Source organism: Podarcis pityusensis (genome assembly GCF_964106645.2).
Source record: "Podarcis pityusensis genome assembly, chromosome: 18".
Lineage (NCBI taxonomy): Eukaryota > Metazoa > Chordata > Lepidosauria > Squamata > Lacertidae > Podarcis > Podarcis pityusensis.
Genome location: NC_138043.1, coordinates 513,211 through 539,608, shown reverse-complemented (window position 1 = coordinate 539,608; position 26,398 = coordinate 513,211). Strand labels below are relative to the sequence as shown.

The 26,398-nt window shown below is 53.4% G+C and overlaps 1 protein-coding gene and 1 long non-coding RNA gene across 3 annotated transcripts in view; both read right to left on the bottom strand.

Annotated features, from left to right (window-relative positions):
• Positions 1 to 26,398, bottom strand: part of ARHGEF18 (Rho/Rac guanine nucleotide exchange factor 18) — a 54,233-nt gene that overhangs the window by 6,781 nt on the left and 21,054 nt on the right. For both annotated transcript variants that reach the window (XM_080988728.1, XM_080988727.1), the window contains exons 11-27: positions 19,889 to 19,956; positions 19,025 to 19,088; positions 15,059 to 15,197; positions 12,742 to 12,854; positions 12,267 to 12,407; positions 10,958 to 11,208; positions 9,981 to 10,106; positions 9,275 to 9,392; positions 8,045 to 8,293; positions 6,908 to 6,984; positions 4,917 to 5,095; positions 4,283 to 4,374; positions 3,885 to 4,073; positions 3,612 to 3,758; positions 1,994 to 2,109; positions 1,791 to 1,844; positions 994 to 1,041 (exon numbers count right to left, since the gene is read on the bottom strand). In XM_080988728.1, the coding sequence (XP_080844854.1) occupies positions 994 to 1,041; positions 1,791 to 1,844; positions 1,994 to 2,109; positions 3,612 to 3,758; positions 3,885 to 4,073; positions 4,283 to 4,374; positions 4,917 to 5,095; positions 6,908 to 6,984; positions 8,045 to 8,293; positions 9,275 to 9,392; positions 9,981 to 10,106; positions 10,958 to 11,208; positions 12,267 to 12,407; positions 12,742 to 12,854; positions 15,059 to 15,197; positions 19,025 to 19,088; positions 19,889 to 19,956 (2,171 nt within the window). The remainder of the gene's footprint in view (positions 1 to 993; positions 1,042 to 1,790; positions 1,845 to 1,993; positions 2,110 to 3,611; positions 3,759 to 3,884; positions 4,074 to 4,282; positions 4,375 to 4,916; positions 5,096 to 6,907; positions 6,985 to 8,044; positions 8,294 to 9,274; positions 9,393 to 9,980; positions 10,107 to 10,957; positions 11,209 to 12,266; positions 12,408 to 12,741; positions 12,855 to 15,058; positions 15,198 to 19,024; positions 19,089 to 19,888; positions 19,957 to 26,398) is intronic.
• On the bottom strand, positions 24,540 to 25,794 carry LOC308467583. Its single transcript, XR_013981239.1, has 2 exons — positions 25,753 to 25,794; positions 24,540 to 25,722 (listed from the first exon to the last, which is right to left on the bottom strand). It is a non-coding gene; the product is annotated as an uncharacterized lncRNA (long non-coding RNA).

Sequence of the window (26,398 nt, the reverse complement as noted above, 5' to 3'; positions counted from 1 at the left end):
ATCACAGAAGGAAAAAGGAATGATGATGATGATGATGATGATAAGCTGGGGAAACCCAGCCAGATGGGCAGGGTATAAATAATAATATTATAATTATTATTTCAGCTGTTTTGCTGGGCCATGATGGCCTGCCAGGGGGAGAAAGGGGTGAGTGAGAAAGAAAGAAAGAAATTTTCTGGCAAAGTGTGTTTAAGGAGATACAGTGGTACCTCGGTTTTCGAGCTTCTCGGAAGCCAAACATTTCGGTTTTCGAATCACGAAAACCCAGAATTGCTTCCATTTTCAAATGTGCCTCAGAAGTCAAACGGCTTCCACCGAGGTTCTTTCCCCCTTCAATTTTCTCAATGGAAATCACAGACGGCCCTTTGCGACTCAGTTTTCAAATGTTTTGGAAGCTGAATGGTCTTCCGGAATGGATTACGTTCGAAAACTGAAGGTCCGACTGTGACAGAAATCACTGGGTCAAAGCTGACCGAGGTAGTGTTATTATCGATTTACGGTGGGGCGGAGGGTTCGCAGGCTAGGAAGGACTGGCTCACAAATTCATTGACAGCGGCACAAATTACGATAGCTAGGAAGCGGAAGGGGCAAGCAGAATATAAAATGGGAGAATGGTATAAAGAGGTGTGGGATATGGCTATTAATGGTAAATTAACGTGTGCCGTTAAGGTAAGACGGGGAGCATGCAGGAGAAATGATTTCAAGGAGATAAGGATGGTGTTTGTAGAATCTGTGCTGTTAAAATGGAAAGGGGTCAAACCATCGCAAGAGGTGTTGAACGGAGTAGAAGAGAGAGGGTCCCTCGGGACTCCGCGAAGACAGAGGGAGGCGTCTGATGCACAGAAAACAGTCAAGAGGGGGCAGGAGGGGGTATCCTTCTCCGTGGGTTTCTAGCTGCAGGGCCTTGTTTCACTCTGCTAAGTGTGCTCCCTGTGACCCCGTCTGCTGCCCTAAATCTGGGGGGCGCAGAGGGAAAAGTAGGGGTCCCCTTACCTGGAGGCTGAGAAGCAACTGGGAGAGGGTCTGTATCCTTTGGACGAGCTGAGGGAGGAAACAAAAGGCTGTCAAGAAGTGCTGGGCAAGCCCTGAATTTTAACATCGCAATAGATCACCAGCTAAAGATTGCAATATACAGTGGAACGGCTTGGCTCCCAAATGGCGCAAACCCGGAAGTGGGCATTCCGGTTTGTGAACGTTTTTTGGAAGCCGAACGTCCGGCGCGGCCGTCAGCTATCGTTTCCGGGCGCCTGCAGCAATCAGAAACTGCGCCTCAGTTTCTGAACCGTTTTGGGAGTCAAACGGACTCCCGGAACGGATTAAGTTTGAGAAGCAAGGCACCACTGTACCGATAGATCACGATGTCTGAATCAAGGATGGAGCTACGGGGAAGCACAGTTTTCCCTGTATTGAGATTTTTGTCGGCGACTGCTCTCGCGATTCGCTGCCCCCTGCAAGGCTGAGCCAGCAGAGTTAACAAGGGCTGCAGGAATCGAGAGAAAACACGGCTGGCTTCCCGGTTTTCCCCGCATTGTGATTTTTGCACAGCACACAAACACCGCGATATATTGCCAGGTCAAAAATTACGAAACCGGTATCACAATATGGACTTCAAACGGGTTTGGGGCGATCTGTCTTTCAAGGGAAAAATCTCCTTGTTGGTTCAGGCCCGCCAGAGCTTCCCTCTCTTCACCCAGACCCCAAGCCACTCTGCACATGCCCTTGCGCTAGGAAGCGGCTAGGAAGCCCCAAGGGCAGGAGGGCAGCGCCCAGGATCCTGCCCGTGTGCTTACCTCCGACTCTGTTTCCAGGGAGCCGCTGGGACGTTCCTGCCTTACAGTGTCACCCTGCAGAAAGGCAGAAGGAGAGGGGGCATTTTAATTTTTTAAAAAAACCCAGCTTGTTTTACACTTCGTTCCCAAACACCGACCTCTTCCGGCCTCTGGTCCCCCCTAGTTGTGACTTGCCAAGGGTGCCTGCCCCCCCACCCCCTTACCAATCGCGGCCCTTCCTCTCCTCCGGCCGTGGGGGGGTCCTCCGGGTTGGCAGGGGGGGCTCGGCGGTCCCGCAGGCGCTGCTCCCCGCCGTAGACCTTCCTCTTGAAACTGCCCACTGGGGAAGAGAAGGCAGGGGTGGGGTGAGAGGGGGCGCCCCGCTTTGAATGGCGAGGCAAGGGTGCTGTGAAAGGAGCGTGTCGGTCGGTAGCCGCACCGTTGGCAAAAACACAATCTGCCCAGGAGCGCCAGGCCTGATGAGCACAGCAACTCATCTCTGGCAGCTCTCGAAATCAGTGGCCAAGTCTGGAAATCCTTGCCTCTCCTCAGCTGCCCAAGTCCCCTTCCCTCTCTCCAGGGATTTCCCCAAGTAATTGGAGACTATGTCTGCGGGCAGCCAACCTCTCCCCCGCGCTTTTCATGCCTCTCTTGGTTCTGGAAGACCAGCAGAGAGGGAGCTTGTCGCAGAAGGGGGAAACCCCTGTGACTTCATATCTGCCTCTTGGCTTCCCTCCTCTCCTGCTTCAGCTCCTGCCTCCGATTCTGGACTGCTCTCTGCCACAGAATCTCCCCGCTCACAAAGCCCTGTTCCCTCTTCAGCTTCCCCCAACTCCTCTGCCCGGTCTTCTCCCTCGGACCACTCATTGTCACCCCATTCCCCAGGCTCTGAGCCTTCTTCCCTTGGGGGTTCCCCAGCTAGCGCCCCCCACCATTCCTCTGCCTCACCATGACAGCTGCCTGTCCCCTCCTCTTTTGCCTTTCCCCAGCAATCCACGACTGTGCCTATGTGCAGACAATCTCTTCTCCACCCTTTAAATGCCTCTCCTAGTTCTGGGAGCCAGGAGTGATGTATGGAAGTAAGAGCTGGACCATAAAGAAGGCTGATTGCTGAAGAATGGATGCTTTTGAATTCTGGTGCTGGAGGAGACTCTGGAGAGTCCCATGGACTGCAAGAAGATCCAACCTCTCCATTCTGAAGGAAATCAGCCCTGAGTCCTCACTGGAAGGACAGATCCTGAAGCTGAGGCTCCAAGACTTTGGCCACCCCATGAGAAGAGAAGACTCCCTGGAAAAGACCCTGATGTTGGGAAAGATGGAGGGCGCAAGGAGAAGGGGACGACCGAGGACAAGATGGTGGGACAGTGTTCTCGAAGCGACCAGCATGAGTTGGACCAAACTGCGGGAGGCAGTGGAAGACAGGAGGGCCTGGCGTGCTCTGGTCCAGGGGGTCACGAAGAGGCAGACACGACTAAACGACTAAACCACAAAGTTCTGGGAGACGAGGGGAGAAGGGAGCTTGTCTCCAGGAGCGGGGAGACCTCTGTGACTTCATCTCTGCCTCTTGGCCCTCATCCACTCCTGCCTCCGCCTCTGATTCTCGACTTCTCTCTACCACAGAATCTCCCCGCTCACGAAGCCCTGTTGCCTCTTCCGCTTCCAACACCTCCTCCTCCCAGGCTTCTCCCTCCCACCCCCACTTCCTGGGCTCTGGGCCTCCCTCCCATGGGGGTTCCCCTGGGGATTCCCTAGCTGGTTCCTCCCACCATCCCTCTGCCTCCAACCAGCCCATGACAATTAAGCCTTTCTCTCCCCCCCCCCCATTTTAACAGGGCCACTTACTTTTGGCTAGGCTGGCCGTGGCGCTGTCATACCCCCCAAAGGTCTCCGCGCGCCTCAGCAGGCTTGACCCGCCGGTGGTGTCCTCGGAGCGGGCGGGGGCCGCGGACCCCCCTAGCTGGGTGAAGATCAGGCTCTGTAGGCCTTCCACTGCCAACGCAAGAATAGGTTTCGGTGGGGAGGCAGAGGAGAGGAGGCCAGCGCCCGGCCGAGCCTTTGCCCGCCGGGCGCTCCCCAGGCACCTGGGAGTTGCAGTCTCGCGAGCGCGGCACCCACCTTCCGCCACCGCCTTCTTGAGGATCGCCTCCCCCTGAAGGCTCTCCGGGGAGTCTGCCCTGCCGATGAGCCGGGGCCGGGAGCCGGGCGCCGGGTCCTCGAAGCCGTTCATCTCCGCCATCTCTAGGTAGATCTGCTGCTTGTCGCTTAGGCTCTGCAAGATCTGCTCGTCCTTTTGGCTCAGGCGGTCTAGAGGCGGGAGGCAGAGTTCAGGGCAGCACAGCACCCAGGGGTGGGGGCAGCCAGCCCAAGGACAACAGGAAAACAGAGAGTGTGGGGCCGCCTCCCCTTCCCGGGGAGACAGATTGGCAAATTCTCCCTTGCAGCCCCTGAAGAGCTCGGACGTAGGAATCAGGCCAGGCCCCTGCTAAAGGGTCAGCTAGCCCAAGCCTCCCTACCTTGGAATTCCTTCAGCTTCACTGCCCTCGCCTCGGCCTGCCTCCGCTCCTCTTCAGGGTCACCGAGAAGCTCCTCCTCCTCGTCAGGGCAGCTGAGCGGACAAGACAGAAGCGCCCCCAAAAAACTCTTTAGGACGGCTTTGTTTCCTAAGACCTGCATTGGCTCCCAGGACGTTTCCAAGCACAATTCAAAGGGTTGGGGCTGGCCTTGAAAGCCCTAAACGGCCTCAAAGGCCCAATAAACCTGAAGGAGCATCTCCACCCTGGACCATAGCTGTCAACCTTTTCCTTTTTTTAAGGGAAATTCCCTTATTCCTCACAAGAAAAGGGGAAAGTGGACAGCTATGCCCCGGACACCGGGGTCCCTCTCCCAAAGGTCTTCTGGCGGTACCCTCATTGCAAGAAGTGAGGCTACAGGGAACCAAGCAGAGGGCCTTCTCAGTGGTGGCACCCTCCCACCAGATGTCAAGGAAATAAACAACCACCTGGCTTTTAGAAGACATCTGAGGGCAGCCCTGAATTCTGTTTTTAGTCCTCTGTTGGGAGTCGTGCAGAGTGGCTGGGGAAACCCAGTCAGATGTGCGGGGTACAAATAATAAGTCAGGGCCAGGGAGCTCCCCCCCCCCCCGCTCACCTCTCCACCGCCCGGCGGATCTGTGCCATCCAGAAATTCCTCTCCTCCTTGGAGGCGGTGTGAATCTCGTACATCTCCGGCCCCTTGAGGGAAGCGCTGATCAGAAACATGGCCTTCTCTTCGTTGGCCACTTCCCGGACGATCAGCTTCTGCAGAGAGATCACCGGCGGCTTTGCGTCCTGCAGACGCAACAATTTTATTATTTATATCCTGCCCATCCGGCGAGAGGTGCAGTCACCATCATGACATCACAGGGCAGCAAAGGCCTCTGGGAAAAACCCTGTAAGAATCTTTCGCAGGCAACCTCTGCAAGCCTCAAAACACCCTTTTACACACCTGCTGAAAATCCCTCTTTCCAAATTTTCAATGCCTAATGTTTTACAATTTTGTGTTTGTTGTAAGTCGCCCAGAGTGGTTGGGGAAACCCAGCCAGATGGGCGGTGTAGCAATAATAAAATTATTATTATTATTACTACTACTATACTACTATTATTATTATTTCTGAAGTGTCCTTAGAAGAGGGAGCCCAGGAGACTCCTGTGCCTTGTATGGCACTTAGAAGATTATTTCATGTCACTCTTCTAAGGAATACGTCAGACAGAAGAACACAAGAGAAGATTAAGAAATTAAAAATCAACGTACAATGGCACTGACAAAATAGGATTTGTATTTTGTACATACTGGGCTTGACGGTCAACCAAATGAGCTACGCTTTAATATATTATGTCACCTTGTTGATTTTGACACTATGAGAAGCTGCATCTAAATCTTGAGAAGCAGATTCCGGTAAATAGCTTTGCAATCGTTATCATACAGCCTATTACGTTCACGTGCTTTAGCAATTGGGATTTACGTAATATAATAATACATTTTATTTATACCCTGCCCTCCCCAGCCAAGGCTCAGGGCAGCTACCGCCAAATATAAAAACAATTGATTGAAATGCAGCTTAAAAAACAAGATTAAAATAAAACATTAAAATGCAGCCTCATTTCAGTGGAAACTCAATCAAAAACCTTTTTGGGGATAAAAACGTCAAGTCTTCACCAAGGCTAACTATCCAGACTGGTCCAGAAAAAAGCTAGGGAAATCCCAAAATAGGAGTACCAACACACAAGGAGAAAGGAAAAAAGAAAGAGGGGGAGGGAATTAAAATTGATTCCAAGCCAAAGGCCAGGTGGAACAACTCTATCTTACAGGCCCTGCGGAAAGAAATCAGATCCCGCAGGGCCCTGGTCTCATGAGGCAGAGAGTTCCGCCAGGCCAGAGCCAGAGTTGAAAAGGCCCTGGCTCTGGTTGAAGCCAATCTAACCTCCTTAGGGCCCGGGACCTCTAGGGTGTTGCTATTTATGGACCTTGAGGTTCTCCGTGGGACAGACCGGGAGAGGCGGTCCCGTAGGTACGAGGGTCCTAGGCCCTATAGGGCTTTAAAGGTCAAAAGCAGCACCTTAAATCTGACCCTGTACTCCACCGGGAGCCAGTGCAGCTGGAAAAGCACTGGGTGAATCTGCTCCCCTGGCAGAGACCCCGTGAGGAGCCTCGCTGCAGCATTCTGCACCCGCTGGAGTTTCTGGGACAGCTTCGAGGGTAGAGCGCATTACAGTAGTCAAGCCTGGAGGTGACCGTCACATGGATCACTGTGGCATTCTGGTGGGTTTGATTTTGTATGGCACCTGGCTATTGTCGGGGTGAGCCAGCGGCCGGCGACCCTGGGGCTCCGCGTTTGCTGTGCCATGTGTGCCACCCGCCCAGCCTTGCCAGGAAGCAGCAGATGATAATAATAATTAAAAAAATTATACCCCGCCCTCCCCAGGCTCAGGGCGGCTAACACCAATAAAATCACAGATACTGCGCATAGTGGCACTGCTCATCTGCCGGGCTGCCAACTGCCTCCTCCCTCCCTCCCTCCTTCCGAACACTGTAAGATAATCGGGTTATCGCGAGGTTTAGCTGGCGATATATATGGGGAAGCGGTGGGCTGGGCCACGTACCACAGAGGCAAATGTGTACTTCTGGTCTTTCTCCTGCAGCAGCAGCAGCACGTCGGTCAGCAGCACGGCCAGGATCTCTGCCAAAAAAGTCGACAGAAACGGGAGTGAGACCAAGACGCTTTGGCAGAGATGGGGGGGGGGGAATCTGTGGGCGGTTTGAAAAATCATCGCACCCATACAAGTTCATTAAGCGGGGTCAACTTAAAAGCAAACCGTCAAAATGTGCTTTACGGGGAAACTAATTAATAATGGGGACGCGGGTGGCGCTCTGGCAGGAAGGTAAACGGCGTTTCCGTGCGCTGCTCTGGTTTGCCAGAAGCGGCTTAGTCATGCTGGCCACATGACCCACATGTAGGCCGGCTCCCTCGGCCAGTAAAGCGAGATGAGCGCCGCAACCCCAGAGTCGGCCACGACTGGACCTCATGGTCGGGGGTCCTTTTACCTTTACCTTAATTAATAATGAAGAATATGCGGCGTTAGATATAATGCATGAAACCGCAAAAGGGGCCGGGTGGGAGTCAAAATGTTTTGTGTGTTTTTTCGAACACTGGATTTGTGTCATGTGTTTTTAAAAATTATTTTAAAAAATTAAGAAATGAGGGTTCCCTCAGGGTCCCTTCCGACTCTAAGCAGGCCTGAGCAGCCTTGCTGGAAAAGATCTTGCGAATAAAAGAGAGTGGTTTGTCGCTGGCTGACTCCCGGCACCCGGGGAGGCTGCACTGAAAAAGGTAAAGGGACCCCTGACCATTAGGTCCAGTCATGTCCGACTCTGGGGTTGCGGCGCTCATCTCGCTTTATTGGCCAAGGGAGCCGGCGTATAGCTTCCGGGTCATGTGGCCAGCAGGACTAAGCCGCTTCTGGCAAACCAGAGCAGCGCACGGAAACGCCGTTTACCTTCCTGCCAGAGCAGTACCTATTTATCTACTTGCACTTTGACGTGCTTTCGAACTGCTAGGTTGGCAGGAGCAGGGACCGAGCAACGGGAGCTCACCCCGTCGCGGGGATTCGAACCGCCGACCTTCTGATCGGCAAGTCCTTGGCTCAGTGGTTTAACCCACAGCACCACCCGCGTCCTGCTTGCCTGCAAATCCCGTCCTCTGTCCCAGCAAACTCTGGGGGGAAGCAGCAAGGACCCACCTTTGAGGCGCCCGGAGGCGGCTTTCCAGCACAGAACGCCATCCACCAGGAGCCGCCTTTGGAGCATGTCCTCCTTGCGGAAGACCAGGCCGTTCTTGAACTTCCCCGAAGACTTCACCTCCATCTTGGTCGCCATCTCGCGCAGGCGCTGCCCCTTCTCGTTCTCGTTGACCTTGGCGTCCACGGCCGTGATGACCTCCTTGATCAGCACCAGCGCCCGCGTCAGATCCTCATACTCCTGGGTGCCGGCTGCGGGGAAGAAACCGGGGGAGGAAGGAATTAGCTCCTCGTTCTAAGGTAGGCGGGGGCTCTGTCCATTCAGGGACTGCGAGAAGCTAAGGAGAGCTTGGCTGCAGGATTAGGCCATCGGGGGCCTTTCTGGGCTGGCATCCTGTCCTCAAAGTGGGCAAACGGAGCCCCTCCCAAAGGGAAGCCCCCAAGCTTCTAGGGATTTTCTATTTAAGTTACGTTATAGTCCAAAGGCTATTCATCAGGAAATAAGGATTTGTTTTAAGTTTTTCATGTGTGCTAAAACTCAGTCTAAGTTTTATTTTTTTATTGTTTAACCCCATCAGTAAACAAACAAGGATAGATATGCTACAATGTCATTGTTTTAGTTAAATAAATTGTTTAAATTGTTATTAAGGAAATGACTGTTTTTCTCCTTCCAATAAAACACAGCAGAAAAAGCTGTCCAAGTATAAACAGTTAACTTATTAAACCTCACGATAATTTCATAATTATCTGTCTTATGTATTGCTACCAGCAGAACCAAATCAGTAATTCTTGACATAGCTGTAAAAACTACTCTGGAAATTTATTATTCCAAAACCGAAACCTTCATCTGGTTGTAAATATTAAGATTATACACACGATAATGAGCCTTTCTGTAAAAAAACACGTGATTTTAATCAGCCTTACTGACTAGTGATTTAAATCAATTTAATTTAAATCAAATGCACCCTGGTGGCAACCTTGCGACTTTTGTAGTTTCCAGGACCCAGGGGGAGGAGTCAAAGCCATTGCTCCACCCACTTTCCCCTTTAGCCACACCCACCACTTAAATGCAGTGGGGCCCCCAACAAGGCAGCCCCCCTGAGGCTGGAAAGGGTTCTCCCCACACCCAAATGGGCCTCAAAGTTCAGTCGAGAGGGGGAAAGGGATCGAGCCATCGAGCTGGGAGAGACCTCTAGAGGTCCTCTATCCCATCCCACCCCCCGCAAGCCGCACCTTCCGTGTTCTGAATGATGCGCTCCACCAGGACGGGGTATTTCATGATGCGCTGCGTCACCAGCAGGTTGCACTCCTGGACCCCGAGCCGCCGCACGATGGAAGAGTTGCTGATTCTCTAGAGGGCAAGGGAGACGAGAGATCTGGGTGGGGAGGGCTACGCCTTGCAGGAACGGCTTTGCGGCCCCCAACCTGGCCAATTCGGACCCCCAAATCTTGCTCTCCCGAGATAGACTGCCACCGAATGCAAAGGCTTGGTTATATACACACACCTGGGTTCTCAAACTTAATCTGCTCCGGGAGTCCATTCGACTCCCGGAACGGTTCGAAAACCAAGTCGCAGCTTCTTCCTGCAGCCAATCAGAAGCCGCGTTGGACGTTCGGCTTCCGAAAAACGTTCACAAACTGGAACACTCACTTCCAGGTTTGCGGCATTCGGGAGCCGATTTGTTCAGGAGCCAAGCCGTTCGGGAACCTAGGCACCCCTGTAATTTCCTTTTATTCTTTTATTTATATGCTCCTTTTTTTCTTCCAAGGTTCTCCTCCTCTCCCTCCCCTTTCCCATCCTCACAACCCTGCAAGGTGCTTCAGGGCCAAGTGGGGATTCGAACCTAGGTCTCCCAAGGCCGTAATCTGTTCTTCACTGTTATGCCCCACTGGCTGAAGGTCCCCCCCCCCCCCTGCTCTCCTTTCCTGGCCCCCTTACCTTGATCAGGTTCTGGAACTTCTTGCTCTGTTGCAGGAGCTCTTTGTAGTGGGCGACCGCCTCTCCGTGGCTGCTGCAGAAGACACCGTACTTCTCCTTGACCAGCTCGCCCGTCTCCCCCGAGAACTGGAAACCGGGGAGGCAGGGGGAAAAGGGGGGGGGGGCGATTGCATCTCAGGACCGCAATACCTCTTGTCATATGAACCCACCCAGACCCTGAGATCTTATTCCGAGGTCCTCCTTCGTGTGCCTCCTACTTGAGAGGCACGGAGGGTGGCGAAACGAGAGCGGGGCCTTCTCTGCTGTGGCTCCCTGTCTGTGGAATGCTCTCCCCAGGGAAGTTCACTATACATCTTTAGGCGCCAGGCAAAAACGTTCCTTTTTAACCAGGCCTTTGAAAGTGGACGTTGAAAGGGGATGCGGGTGGCGCTGTGGGTTAAACAACAGAGCCTAGGACTTGCCTCCCATCCAAGTACTAACCAGGCCTGACCCTGCTTAGCTTCCAAGATCAGACGAGATCGGGCGTGTTCAGGGTAGTATGGCCCTAGACCAGAGATCGGAAGGTCGGCGGTTCGAATCCCCGCAATGACGGGGTGAGCTCCCGTTGCTCGGTCCCAGCTCCTGCCAACCTAGCAGTTTGAAAGCACGTCAAAGGGCAAGTAGATAAATAGGTACCGCTCCGGCGGGAAGGTAAAGGGTGTTTCCGTGTGCTGCTCTGGTTCGCCAGAAGTGGCTTAGTCCTGCTGGCCACATGACCCGGAAGCTGGATGCCGGCTCCCTCGGCCTATAGAGCGAGATGAGCGCCGCAACCCCAGAGTCGGCCACGACTGGACCTAACGGTCAGGGGTCCCTTTACCTTTACCTTTGGTTGACATCCTATGCCCTTTTAAAATGTGTTTTTTAACTTGGGGGTGGGCTATTGGGTTGTTGTTCCGCGGGTGGGGGGTGAAGGGAGAGGGCCCCCCCCCGGGACCCACCTGCTGCACCAGGAGGGCCCCGATCCTCCGGACAATGTAGTTCCTCTCGCTGCCTTCCTCCAGCGCCTCCTGCCGCAGCTCCTTCAGCCTCGAGAGGAAGGCTCCGTGCAGCTCCAGCAGCTCGTCCGCGCAGGGGAAGAGGCGGAGGATGGTGGCCTGGCCAAACTGCAGCTCCTCCCGCATGGCTCGCGAGTAGACCTTCAGCATGATCTTCAGCGTCCGGACGTGGTGCATCTCGGTCTGCATCAGCTCTGCAGGGGGGAGCACATCTGCCCCCGCTGAGTCCCGACTTTGCATCCCTCCCGACTCCCCAAAAACTGTACATTTATTTACACCCCCACCACGTGTGAACGTAATTCCCGGTTTCCTGGCACACCCTCCAACATTACACCGAATATTCCTTGTTTATTTGATTTAATCTGACTGGTGTTAAGTACCATCTCCAAACTAACTTATAGTAATTTCCTTTTATTCTTATAGACGGCAGTTTCAAAGCACTATTCTCCCCTATTTCCCCCAAGCTTTGACTACCGTATTTTTTGCTCTATAAGACTCACTTTTCCCCTCCTGAAAAGTAAGGGGAAATGTGTGTGCGTCTTATGGAGCGAATGCAGACTGCACAGCTATCCCAGAAGCCAGAACAGCGAGAGGGATGGCTGCTTTCACTGCGCAGAGATCCCTCTTGCTGTTCTGGCTTCTGAGATTCAGAATATTTTTTTTCTTGTTTTCCTCCTCAAAAACTAGGTACGTCTTGTGGTCTGGTGCGTCTTATAGAGCAAAAAATACGGTATCTATCTGCCCTGTTGTCTCCTTTTCCCATGCTTCTTTTAACTGATCTTTTTTATCCTCAAAAATTTTATTCATTTTATAACACAAATAAACAATACACACAGAAATACAAACAAATTCTTGTCTTTTCCTTATTTTTTTCTAAACATTGTTAGGTGAGCTTCCCCAAGATCAAATCTTCTGGATCCTCTTATTTCTACTAATAGTCTATCAATTTCACCGGTCTCCCCCTTTTATAACTGTATTAGGCGGCTCCATTTGTGTGAATGGGGACCTGCCCTCCCAGCTAGCTTGGAGGTCCGGAGTGGGGGTCCTGCCTGCCAGCTGCCTCCTCGTGTCTGTTGTTCCCCTTGCAGAACTCCGCCCAGGCAGGCAGAGGGAAGAGACAAAGCTGGGACTCCTCCCTGCCTCTGGCGCCCCCTGCTGTCGGGCTCCCTGCTTCCCCCCCATCCGAGCGCAAGGGGCCCCGGCCAGAGCCGCCGCAGAGAAGGCCCCGCGGAGGCGATTCTGGGCTCCTCACCGTAGATGACGTCTTGCCTCTTGGCGACCTCCCTCTCCTGCTGCTTGGCGTAGGCTGGCTCCACCGCGAGGCTCCACGACGGGGCCTCAAACTCCCGGGCGTCCGTCTCCAGCTCGTTCCGCAAGGAGGCGTACTGAGCATCTGCGGGGAGGAAGAGGATGCTGCAGACAAAGTGCTCGACGGGCGGTTTCTCCCTACCGTCCAACACAGAGCTCTGGCCACGAAAAGGCCTTTTCACGGCCGGAAAGCAAAAGCCTGCTAATTCTGCCGCTCGCTTGTCTCTAACTGTGGCTCCTGCATTGTAGGGGGATGGACTAGATGATATTTAGGGGCCTCTTTCTGACTACACAATTCTGATTCTCCACGCACAAACACACACACGCTCTCTCTCTCTCGCACACAACATCCCCTGTCCCAGCGCACTGAGTGCCACCACAACCCCCCCCCTACGGCACAGGATTCGGCCCCCACTTACCTTCCACAAAGACCGATTCCGCCGTGGAGGAGGCCACGGAGACCACGTCCTCGGAGGCCGCTTTCGGCTTCAGGAAACCCGAATCCCCCTCGTCCATCTCTGCCCCCGTGAGCCTGAACAGGGGAAAAGGCAGAGCTGGCGTCAGAGGAGCTGCCACCCCCCTTGTCGGACCGCCTAGCCAGGTGTCACACGGTATGGGGGGGGGCCCCTCACACCTTTGGGAACGGGACGACGGAGGTCATGAAAGATGAAGAAGAAGGATTGTAGAGTCGGAGGGTCATCGAGTCCAACCCCCTAAATTTTTGAGCCTAGGGGGCTTGGACCCACAACCCTGAGATGAAGAGTCACATGCTCCACTAACTGTAAGAACTGGGGGAGAGCGGGGGGGGGGCAAAAGCAGCATCGAGGATCTAAAAACACTGAGTCTATGGAGAACATTCAGCGCTGCAAAAAGCAAACAAACGACAACTCTGAGAGCAGGTAAAACCACACGCCTCCCTCTGTCACTGGAGGCCTCAAGCAGGTCCAGAGCTCAATGACTTCAGGCACGTTTGCTGGATCTGGCCAATGTCTGCTCCAGCATCCTGTTCTCACAGCGGCCAGCCAGAAGCCTCATTGGGAAACCGGCAATCAGGATTCGAACCCAAGAGCCCTCTCCTGTGGTTTCCAGCAAGCAGAACTCAACAGCATGGCTGCCTCAGACGGTGGAGGCAGAGGCAGAGCTGTCCTGGGCTAGGACAGGACAGCCCCCTCCTCTTGCAAAGCCATCCAAGTTGGTGCCCCCCTCCCCGCCTCTTGTGGAAGGGAGTTCCACAGATTAACTCCACGCCGATCGAGGGAGAGCTGCCTTTTATCTGTTGCAGGGGACAAGGGAAAAAAGCTTTCCCTCTGCCCAGCTCCTTTTCTCTAAATTAAAAATTAAGAAAAGCTCTCTGGGGCTGCAAGGGGGTGGGACGGGACCCTGCAAGCCCGTCTCGGCCCAGCAGAAAGATTTACAAAAACAGGACGGAGAAACCTGCGTGCTGAGATTTGCTTGCATGTCGAGAACAGATTTTGCTGTGTGCCAATGAGTTTTGAAGAGCTGGCGTTTCGGTTATGTAATAAACCTCCTTTCGCTGCCTCCTCGCTCCCTCCAGTGGCAATACCTCTGCGCACCCTCCTTGCTGTCCCCGGCGGCAAACTCGGGCTGATCCCTGCCCTCACCCACCCCTCTCCCTCGCAAATTCTTGCAAATTCCAGCCCCCCGTAAATCTCACTCCCCACACTCAAGGGCTGGCCCGCATCCTGCCGGCATCGGGAGACGTTTGCCAGCCCAAAGGGAGAGCCGTTCCTTCTCTAGGAAAGCGGAGCAGAGGGAGACCAAGACCTCCCCGAGAAACAGACCCACACCAGCTCAATGGGAAGCAGCCCTGAATCGGACGAGGGGCGCTGGATTCCCCCTCTCTGGAACAGAGAAAAGGATGCACAACTTGAGATTCTGACATGGACTAGGACCTCTGAGCGCTTCCTATACGATTTGGAGTTCTTCTATTGCACGTGCATTTTCAAGGCAACTCTCATCTTGAGCCAGGGAAAAATCTTGAACTAGACTCAACAACCAGATACAGCTGATATCCTTCAACCGGGCTCTGTAGTTGTAACCCCCGTGCAACTGGACTCAGCCTACGTGCCTGTTGGACAGTTTTGCTTCCCATCTGATCTCCACCTGTTGTTCTAAATGTTCTCTGTGTTACCCTGAGGGTGCTCTAGCCCAACCCATGAAATGCAGGAATCAGAACTAAAGAATCATACAGTTGTTCAGTTGGAAGGGATCCCCAAGGGTCATCCAGCCCAACCCCGGCAGTGCAAGGATCTTTTTGCCCTACGTGGGACTCGAACCCACGGACCTGAGATTAAGAGCCGCATGCTGAGCGAAGAAATAAAACCAAGGAAGGAAGGATTTCATATGGACAGCAGCCTCGTGCTATAAATACCAGACTGCAATCTCCTGATGCTGTCCCCCCCCCCCCCCCCCATGAGCCAGAAATATTGCCATTTAAAATCATGCTTGCATCTGCTACAAGTCTGGGGTTTGGGGGGAGAGTCTCCCTGCTTTCGGGGGTCCTTTAGACCCACGTTTTTCTGCAAAAGGGAGGCTAACTGGGTTGGGATAGCAGGCTTGTTGGGTTTTGAATGCCTTATGTAGATTTCAATTTCGTTGTTCTGCGTGATGATCGTATCGCAGGAGGAGAGGAGGACAGGAGGGCTGTGCCAAAGGAGGGGGCGCTCTTTCTCGCTGCCTCCCCCCCCACCCCCGGAGCCCCCAGGGCAGACTCACCCGGGCTTAGCGGCAGCCCTGATGGAAGCTGCGTCGGCCAGCGGCGTGGGCGAGCTCCCCCTCTGCGTGATCGTCATCCCGAGGGCGCCGCCATCCGGGCCCAGGAGGGATCCGTGCGGGTGCTCCCGGAAGGCGGAGGCTACGGAGGCAAAGGCAGAGTTGGGGCTCAGGAAGCGGGCGGCGAAGGGCGGCCCGGCCGCCCGCAGGAGCCCCCGGCCGTCCGAGTGGGGCCGGAGGACGGAGAGGATCCGGGAGGTCAGCAGCTCGTTCTCCAGGAAGACGCTCTCGTTCCAGCGGTTGGAGAAGGAGCCGCAGAAGAGCAGCTCGGAAGGCGCGGCGCCGCCGCCGCTGCCACCCTTGGACGTGGCATTGCCCATGCCTGCGAAGCGGCACTGTGGCCCGGGGGGCACGACACGCTTTTATGCCGCCAGGCCAGCCCTTCTAGAAGTGTCCAGAGAGGCAAGCGCGGCCGCTCAGCAGCAGGGGGCGTATTGGCGGAATCAGCAGGCAAGTCTGGAGGGGAGGAAATTGGGCCCCCACTGCGTGCTCTGGAAATTGCTAAGTCCCTCGTTTAGCGGCCGGAGCCCGCAATTATTTGCACCTCGGCTCCCAAAGGGAGAACATGCTCCCATGTGTCAAAGCAAAGAATTATCTTACAACTGCGAGGGAGGGAGGGAAGGGGGGAAGAAATGGTGAGCGGCTCACAGCCGCCGCACCAAACTGAGACTCTGAGGAGCTGGAAGACGAGCCGAGTCGGCAAACGGACAAGGCGCATTCGCCCTCCGTGGCGTTTGATGCACAAAACGGCCCAATGTAAAATAAATATAATTAGGGGGAGGCCGTGTTTCGTCGGCTGGAGACATTGGCAATTAAGGGGGGGGGGGAGGAATCAAATTAAGAATTGCACGCTGCAGTGGCCAAGGAAAGGAGGAGGGAAGACACACAAACACACACACACACACAGCCAGGAGGGGAAGCGTCAGAAACTCACAATATATAAGCTGGCTGCCGAACAGCCCCTTAAACCAGGGTGGCAGTTGCCAAAACGGAAAGCCCAGGTGCCATTTTTGGGCAAGACGGCTCTAAAGTCCTATTTTCCAAAGGATGGACTGACTGGGATGGATTCTCCCCTGGCTAGTTCAGAGGACTACCTTGAACCGGGTTAAGAGCTCTGATAACTAAAAGGACACCGATATATTGGTCTATTCCAGGCTTCCTCCAACTCGGCCCTCCAGATGTTTTGAGGCTACAATTCCCATCATCCCTGACCACTGGTCCTGCTAGCTAGGGATCATGGGAGTTGTAGGCCAAAAACATCTGGAGGGCCGAGGCTGAGGAAGCCTGGTCTATTCTGATATCCTTCCCAACGGCAAGCGGCAAACAATCCACTATAACGTCGTTTGCTGCTCCTGCTTGGGCTACCCAGAGAAAGCATTTGGGTCCCCAAATTTCATTCCCGGCGTGCAGATGAAACACCAGGGATAGAATTGAACAGGATGGGGTCTGGGCGTGTGGAAACAGGAATGACCCAAGGATTGCCAGACGGAGATGTCAGCGAGTCGCAAGAGGTTCAAAGCCAGGTGCAAAATGTGCTGGGGGAATTTCGAACGGGGAGGCGGACCTGGCTCCAAAACCTTGGGGAGCTGCTGCCGAGTCCAAGCTCAACAGACCAAGGACCTAACTTGGAATTGCAAGGACTTTGTGGGGTGGGTTTGCGTCATTCATAAGGCAAGCACCGCAGCTGAGCAAAGAAGCGATGCCCTTGCCTGCAGACTCCCAGCTGAAGCCCCGAGAACAGCTGCTGCCAGACAGTGCTGGCGGCACTGAGGATATCGGGCTTCTGGGAATAATATTAAGAAGACAGCAAGGCTGGCCGGCCTCTCCCCATGGGGGTCTGTTTACTCCTGACAAGCCTGTTTTGCTGGAACGGAGCTCTAGGGAAACTGCAAGGGGCAGGAGGAGGAGAAAAACCTTTCCCAGGATGCAACCTCGCTTCAGTCGCCCAGCGCGGAAGAACAGGCCGTTCTCATCCGCACTGCAGCCTGCAGGTGCTATGGGGAAAGCGGCAGGCAGAATGCGGTGCGGATCAGGCCAGGGAAGAAGCTCTGCTAATCTTTTCTCCCAAACCAGACGCTGGGAAGATCAACGCAGGTTTTATCCGCACGTGGGGAGCTTACGTTTTTGGGCGAAAAAACCGGAAGGAGGAAAGCAGCTTTAAGTAGCCAAAGGGAAGGGCTTGCTCATGTAGTGCAAGATCGGAACTGCGGAACGCACTGCTGCAGGAGGCCACGGCGGACACTGACCTTAGACGGCTTGCAAAGAGACAAATCCATGGAGGAGAGGGCTGTCGAAGGCCTCCTGCCACAGCGGCTCGGCTTCTGAATCCTGCTTTCTGCGAACCACAGGAGGACAGAGGGTTCTCGCACTTGAATCCGGCTTTCGGGTTTCCCATTGAGTCATCCGGTTGGCCACTGTGAGGAGGCTGGGCTGGTTCGATGCTGCGGCAGCCGGACTCGGCTTGAGTTTTTATAGAGCCTCCAGCTCCGGGCGCAGTCTACCTCGATTTCTGGGTTCTCAGGGGTATTTCTCCGCCATGAGACGAGGAAGCTGGCCTGGAGGGGCCTGAGAAGGTAGGCTCTTCCCACGTCCGTCACGGAAACGATTCTCGCCGCGCAGGCCCACGGCTGGCGAAACGAAGTCGTGCCCCCAGGTGCTTCCATCCCCCATTCCAAGCTGAAAGCCATGCAAACTCCACAGCCCTGGAGCCGTCCAATGGATGCCCCCCTCCATCTCATTTTCTGCCCTCCGCTGGCTTGGGGGCGCCACGAGGCGAGTGGGAGAACTGCCGGCCCCCAAAATGGTTTCTCGTCCGGACGGCTCTCCCCCCTCCAAGTCCCCCTCCTGCCCCCCACAAGCCAGGCTCCCCGAAAGGCAAGCCGTTTTCTGAGTTCAATTAGCACAGCCTGCAGGCCGCCGAGGAAAGACATTGATTCCCCGGCCGCTTCTCCCGACAGACCAGACTGCGCACCGCAGAGATGCTTCACCCGCTAGGCAGAGAGGAAAAAGGCCCGTTCTCCCCCCCCCCACCCTGCCTCCAATCTCTTACCCAGCTCCTTCTTCTTCTTTTTTAGCCCCACTCAGTGCCGGGAACCAAGAAAACCGGCACAATTTAACACGCATGCACAAACAGCCAACCTGGTAATATATAGATAGATATCTATTTTCCCCCGTTTCACAGCTGCCAAGCAAGCGATCGATGGGGGGAAAACAGCTTATCGATTTTTCTCAGGGCTCTGTGATATTTTTCATTCCCTTATTTTTGTTGAGGTTTCACAATGAGGTGAGATGAAGGGGGGGGGAAAGAAGCATGAAAAGGCGCACATGGGGCGATTTTAGGCCACTCAGGAGCGTTCTAGAGCTTTCCCGAGCGGGAAAAAGGGGGAGCCACTTTCTGGGCTGCCGAGTGCCCCCCGCTTTTGTAGCATTCGATCGGGCCAATGGTCCATCTAGTAGCGTTCCTGACCAGTTGCCTATTATGGGAAACCCGCAAGCAGGATGTGAGCACAAGAGCTTTCTCTCTACTGGTTCCAGTGGTTTCCAGAAACTGAGATTCAGAAGCATTCTGAACCATCATAGCCCGATTCTCCTCCACCAAGTTGTCCAGTCTCTTTTTTAAAAGCCGGTGGCCGTCACTGTGGCAGGTAGTTCCACAGTCTAACCATGCGCTGCAGGCAATATTTCCTCCTGCCGGTTCCGGGTCTTCTGACATTCGGGTGCCCGCGAGCTCCTGTGCCCACTTGCTATGCGCCAGGTGTGATTTTACTTCAACCAGGTGGCCTCTTCCTTGCCTCTCCTCTGAACTGAAAAGGCCCAAACGCCGCCGCCTTTCCTCCTAGGGGGAAAAGCCACAGCCCCGTCTGCAAGCAAAGTCAGAGCCGCGGAAACAGATTATTTGGGAGTACGAACCTGGGCTGTAGCTCCGGAGCGAACTGGGTGGAGAGCTCGGAGGGCGGAGGAACGAATCTCTTTGCTGCAAGATAGAAAAGGGGAGGGAAGGAAGAAGAGAAACAACACAATGATAACAGGAAGCGGGGCTTGAAGGGCTTCGCTGTGGCAAGATATCGTGAATTGTGACGTTTGCGCGCTATGCAAATATCACAATACAGTCGTACCTTGGATTCCGAACGCCTTGCGGGTCGAATGTTTCGACTCCCGAACACCGCAAACCTTGAAGGGAGTGTTCTGGTTTGCGAACGTTATTTGAAAGACGAATGTCCGACGCGGCTTCTGATTGGCTGCAGGGGCTTCCTGCAGCCAATCGGAAGCCGCGCCTCAGTTTCTGAAAGTTTTAGAAGTCGAACGGACTTCCGGAACGGGTTCCGTTCAACTTCCAAGGTACCACTGTTTGGGGGAAAAGCATTAAGCTGGCCAAGGCTTCTCTTGACTCCTGCCGCTCCTGTTAACTCAGCAAACTCAGCAATAATAATAATAATAATAATTTATTTATACCCCACCCATCTGGCTGGGTTTCCCCAGCCACTCTGGGCAGCTCCCAACAGAATATTAATAATGATGATTACGATAAAAAAGCGATAAAACATCAGACGTTGAAAACTTCCCTAAACAAGAACAGGCAAGGCAAAAATCAGGGTGTGGGGAAAACCGCGAAGCCAGCCGATGCCTTTGCATAGCCCTGTCCTTATTTCAGATGTCATGCTCTATTATCTCTATATCGCAATGTTTCGCTGGCGATGAAGGGAAGCCAAGAGCTCTTTCTGTGTCTCCCCGCCTTCCCCCGGCCCGAGATTGAGAAGGAGGAAGGTGGCTTACCTTGGGCTTGGCCCCACTGCATTCAGGCAAGAGGGTCTTGCAGTTTTTGTGGACGTTTACTGCGCAATCTGAGGAGGGGAAGAAGAAAAAGAAGCGTGGGTCTTCCTTCTCGCCAGGCCGATCCCACAAGTCACAAGCCGATGCCAAGTGCCCCAGAGTTGACTTTGAGCACATGCAGCGCTCAGACGGACCTGCAGAAAGCCCTGTGGTTCACCTGTGGAACTCCCTGTCGCAGGAGGGAAGAGCAACTGCCAAAATGTCCCAGGAGAAAGGGACTTTTCTTTTAAGTTCTCAAAACTCTTCACACAGCTCAAGGTCCTCTGAACTAGCCAGATCTTTAAATGAGAATCAATCACAGCAAGTCCATCCTTTGAAAAATAAAGACTTTTTAATAAATAAACGGCAACTAGACATTCCATTGTGGGAACTGCAACCTTGGTTTATGGAGCCATTTGACTCCTGGCTTATAAATCTGAGTTTCTGATTGCTGGGATAGCTCAGTGGAGCATGCGACTCTTCATCTCGGGGTTGTGGGTTCGAGCACATGGGGAGCAAAATATTTCTGCATTGCCGTGGGTTGGGCTAGATAACCCTCAGGATCCCTTCCCACTCCAGAAAGCTATGATTCTATGATCCCATGCTAATAATAATAATATTTATTGCTCATAAAAAGGGAGAGGGGGTGCTGCTGTGGTCTAAACCACTGAGCCTCTTGGGCTTGCCGATCAGAAGGTCGGCGGTTTGAATCCCCACGACGGAGTGAGCTCCCGTTGCTCTGTCCCAGATGCTGCCAACCTAGCAGTTCGAAAGCATACCAGTGCAAGTAGATAAATAGGTACCACTGTGGCGGGAAGGTGAATGGCGTTTCCGTGAGCTCTGGCTTCCGTCACGGTGTCCCGTTGCCCCAGAAACGGCTTAGTCCTGCCGGCCACATGACCCGGAAAAGCTGTCTGTGGACAAACGCCGGCTCCCTTGGCCTGAAAGCGAGATGAGCGCCGCAACCCCATAGTTGCCTTGGACTGGACTTAACTGCCCACAGGGCCTTGACCTTTTTAAAAATTATTTATACCCCGCTGGGTTTCCCCGGTCACCCTGGGCAGCCCCAAGAGTATTAAAAACACGATCAAACATCAAACGCTGAAAACATTAAAAGCTAGGCCACGGGTCCATCATCCAGGCCTGTGGTCAGTCTGGCTCTCAGGCCAAGATGCCAAATCCTTAGGTCTGAAGGTGGCAGAGGATGACCCTGGGAACCTCCAGAGACAGTTTGGCTGCTCCAACAAGGTTCCTCGGATAAGGAGGCTCTTTGCTTAAAACACACCCACCCACCCACCCCAGAAGGGGGGGGGGATATGGCAGCACACAGAGCTGCGTCCACAGCAAATGCCCCCCCTCTGAAAGTGAGGGGGGGCTTTGCAAGCTCTTGCTGAACCGGCAACCGCCAGTTTTGTTGCTGCCTTCGTCCTGCCGCTGCCGGAAGCACAGAAGACGCCCGGAATTGGAGGCTGCCGTCTCCAAGACAAGCTGAACCGGCTTAAGCAATTCACGCAAGACAGAGGCCGGTGGGAAGGGGGTGGGGAGCCCACAGCAGGGTGTTCCCAGTCTGACCCTTCTGCAAACTGGGTGGGGCAACCGCCCCACATGCGAATGAGGGCAGCGAACGTTCGGAGCTGCTTAGAAAGCAGTGGGGGGGGGGAGTAGTCACCATCTGCTTCAAAGGCCCCCAAATAACAACCCCAAATGCCAGAGGTGCGTAGTCAGGGGGTAACTGGCTTTGCAAACCCACGGGCACCGGGGAATTAAGCCTCCTTGGGAGATAAAAACAGAAATTCCATGTGTGCCTGGGCACTCGGGGAACAAGGAAACAGGAGCCTTCTGTTCATCCCCAAGCCAGTTCGCCTGGAGAAGATCTCCGCTCGCCACAGGGGAGCGGCTGCTTATGAGCCTGGCGGCAGCGCTTATAGCCCAAAAGGCCACGTAGTCCGACCCCCTGCAATGCCGGAAACCTTTGCCCAACGGGGCGCTCAAACTCGCAACCCTGAGAATTAAAGAGTCGCATGCTCTACCGACCGAGCGGGCCAGATGTTTTTCACTTTTCAATTTTCATCCATTATAACTGCTCTGTTTTATACGCATTGCTAAAAGGGGATGGGGTCTAGAAAGAGCGAGGGGGAGGCAGGTGAGTGCCACTGAGCTCACCTCTAAATGGCCCCCGCTCCACAAAAAGGCATCTCTTTCTACCTGCAAAGGTTCCTTCGCCTCCTTCCAAAGCCAACAGTCCCAAGGTGAAAGACGTTTCAGCCCCAAAACCAGCTGTATCGGAACGGGTTGTTTTTTTAAATCAGCAAGGAAAGGGTGAAGGAAACCAGGAACTCCCGTGCCTAGGATGACCTCACCCCGAAAGATATTCCGAGCATCTAGGAAGTGGGAAAGGGCAAAAATAAACAGAAACCGAACAGGCCGGGCTCCAGAGATCCCCTCCTGCCTGCCTTGTTTAAAAACACAGACTCCTGCGGGGGCTTTCGGGGGCGAAATACGGGGAGGATTAATGGAGTGCGGTTAGTGGCTTGGGGTGGGGAGGGGACCGCTCCCAGCGCACGTGTGCGGACAGGTGGGGCAAAGAAAGCGAGACCCGGCTGAGGCCTGCAGGTGCAGAAGGGACCCCCTGCAAGGCAGAAGTCTCAGCTGAGGAATCCTTGGCCCCCAATATCTGTCTGAAAACCTCCAACTGAGGAGAGTTCAACTACTGGGGGAGTCCAGCCCCCCGTCGAAACCCCTCTTAACACTCAGAAACAGCTTCCTGCTACAGTGGGACCTCGGTTTGCCAACGTAATCCGTTCCGGAAGACCGTTCGGCTTCCAAAACATTCGAAAACTGAAAGCGGAAGCCTCAACACAACAGGGAAACTCAAAACGGAAGCCGCGTTTGGCTTCCGGAAACCGTTTGGAAACCGAATCATTTACTTCCGGGTTTCACTGTATTTGGTTGCAAGCTCCTTGTCACGGAACCCACTGGTTTGAATTCTCCCCTCTGGAGCGGTAAAAATAAAATATATATAAATGTGACAGCCCTTCTGATATTTGAAGATGGCTGCTGCATCTGTCCTCTTCTCCCAGGCTAAGCACGCTCGGCTCCTTCAACTCATAAGGCTTCTTCAACTCCTTCAACTCCTCCTGCTCATAAGGCTTGGTTTCTGTTGCTGTTTAGTCGTTTAGTTGTGTCCGACTCTTTGTGACCCTCTGGACCAGAGCACGCCAGGCCCTCCTGTCTTCCACTGCCTCCCTCATGCTGGTAGCTTCGAGAACACTGTCCCACCATCTCGTCCCCTTCTCCTTGCGCCCTCCATCTTTCCCAACATCAGGGTCTTTTCCAGGGAGTCTTCTCTTCTCATGAGGTGGCCAAAGTCTTGGAGCCTCAGCTTCAGGATCTGTCCTTCCAGTGAGCACTCAGGGCTGATTTCCTTCAGAATGGAGAGGTTGGATCTTCTTGCAGTCCATAATTCAAAAGCATCAGTTCTTCGGCGATCAGCCTTCTTTATGGTCCAGCTCTCACTTCCATACATCACTACTGGGAAAATCATGGCTTTAACTATACGGATTGGTTTCTATTAGGGCAATATCTGGTTTTCAACATCACGATGCATCATCAGCTAAGCATATACCAATCTATTTCCCCCGGACTTTAAACTGGTTTTGGGCGATATATCGATATCTGGCCCTGCCTAATTCCCCTTGACCTGGACGCTAGACTTCCGTGGATGCAGCCAGGAACTGCATCGGCCTTGCTTGCTGCTGCATCACAGGGCTAAGCATGGAGTTCAGGACCATCTGGAGGGAACAACATGAGCTGCTGGTTAAGGGCCCTCTGGCCATGCCTTGCTTGCAAAAGAAAACTCCAAGAGCCGGGAAAATGCGCAGCCAGATATACACAGCAGGAAGGTCTTTCCTCGAGCGTGGCGCTGGTAACGCCAAGGTTTTGGGTTTGATCCGCACAGTCTCCCTTCCACCTTGACAATTCCATCCTCCTCTTCCACTTTATCATTATTATAACCATTATGTTTACTTTGATAAAAAATAATGCACGCAATACATTAGGAGTTTTGCTGGGGATGTCAATGAGACAGTAAGGATGATAAATGGCATAATCACAAATAAACAAAATTTCGCATTTTGCCACATGCATGCACAGTGTTCGTACGGCCCCTGGGGCCAGGGACCTAATCTTTATGCTGCTTAATAAAGCACCCTGCATTCTAATGAAAATGAGAAGGTATTAAGAATTTAGATTTTAACAGAGAAGGGTGACCAAGATGACCAGGGGTCTGGAAGCCAAGCCTTATGGGGAACAGTTGAAGGAGCTGGGTATGTTTCGCCTGGAACAGAGGAGGCTGAGAGGAGAGGCTTCTCTCCAACATCCGCGCAAACTCTGTATAGCTCTCGGACCCCCAGCACGGCCCTCCCAGACCTGCCAAGCCCTTCCTGGGATTCTTCCAACCCCTTGGCATATAAACAGTGAGGCAGGCTGTGTTTAGGAAAAGGGATTAACAGACCCCCAAATTTCCCTGCCAGAGGGAGGTGGTGAAGGGAGGGCAACCGCGGACAGGAATTTATCTATTTGCTGATGATCTGAGAGTTAATTTTATTGTGTACTGTTATATTTTAACAGATTACTGAAAATTGCTTTATTTGATACAAGCCGTTCTGTTTTGAAGTTCTGCTTCCTTATGACTTTTTGTAGTGGAAGAGATTATTTATTAGAAGGTGCGTGTTCGCCGTATATTTTGTTGCCCTAAACCGCCTTGTGTGTAGTAATACAGTCGTACCCTGGTTGTCGTACCTTGGTACTCATCCGTTTTGGCTCTCGAACACTGCAAGCCCATAAAATAAGAGGATTCCAGTCCTCCTGGCAATTATTATTATTATCCCCCTTTAAGGTCCACTGGCAGGTTAGAGCCATTTTAAAACGCAGCTTTAAAAAGTGTTCTTGTAGGGTGGCTCCTAATGTGTCAAAAGTCCAAGTTAAAAGAGGTGTGTCTTAAACACACAAAGGAAACTATATAATTAAGGCGTTGGGTGAACCTGCAGGGAACGGTGTTGTCATGACAAATGAAACTAGTTTCGGGCCTAACTGTAAAACTGATAAATTGAGGCTTTCCTTTAACCTATTACAATTGTTATATTGTAGTACTGTCATGCTGATAATGTACCACATTGTCTCCAAAATTAAAACTGTAGAAATAATCTAAATCTGATGCCTAGAGCGCTCAGTTGGTTTTTGTAACTATACAACTTTTAGAAGACATTTCTAATGTTTGATTTTTCATTATGCTTTTATATTTGTTGGAAGCCACCCAGAGTGGCTGGGGCGAACCAGCCAGATAGGCGAGGTGCAAATAATAAAATTATTATTATTATTATGGCAGGTGGTTTGGGCTGGTATTTGCAGAAGCCTCTGGGTGACACGGCCCTCAGCCACAAACTCGAATGCACCAGCGAGGACTTTAGACTTCAGAGCAGAACTGCAAATTGTCCGCTGCGTTTGTCCTTTGCCAGGTCGGCGTTCGCTCCCTTCTTCCCCTTCACCCAAAACGCTTTTGGTCAAAACATCCGTTGAAAGGTAACCAGAAGCGGCTGGAGGGAATCGATCAGAGGCAAGATGCCAAACCACACCTACGGAAGCTGCTGTCGGGAGAGGCGGCTGCCTCAGGCAACCCAGCCAGCGGCCAAAGACAGTGGGAGGGTCCTTCACGCAGCACGTTGTTAAACGGTGGAACTCCCTCCCACTGGTTTCTGCAAACGACAGAAGGGGAGTTGATCTTGCATTCGAATCCTGCTCTGGGGCATCTGGTCAGTCACTGTGAGAACAGGATGCTGGACTAGATGGGCCCTCTTGGGACGGATCCGGCACCAAACAGATGCCCCAAAGGGAAGAAGCAAACAGGATCTGAGCGACATGGTAGCGGCTCTCCCCACCTGTGACTCCCAGGCAACTGGCCTTATTCAGACATGTTCGCCGCACACATCTTGCGGGATCTCCTCCACCCCGGGTGCTCTGAGGGTCCCCCATGTTGGAGGGGTTGCCAGGGATCCCCTTTCTCTGTCCCACGGGGAAGAGGGGGCTGGACGCCACTAGGACCCAGTGCCCTCTTGCCATGCTCTGCGGGCGCAAGTCCTGAGGACAGCAAGGGGGGGCAGGCCTCTCCAGGCACCACAGGAGCCCCTTCCTCCCTTTCCGGAGGGGTGGGGCTTGCACTCTGGATTTGAACCGGGGACCGACGTCCTTCCACCTGGCCAGAGACCTTCCTCCAGCATCCCCATCCCAACATACATGCTCTGGGGTCCGGAGGCCCCATGGTGATGGAGTGGGCAGTTTCTTCTTGCTACAGTGGCTCCCCAATCCTTGTTTTAGACGCATGAGGTCTAGGAACTTGACTTTCCCCATCTGAGAGGGCCATAGGCTCCCCATCCTCATTTTAGATACAAGAGGACTAGAAACTTGATTTTCTGCAAG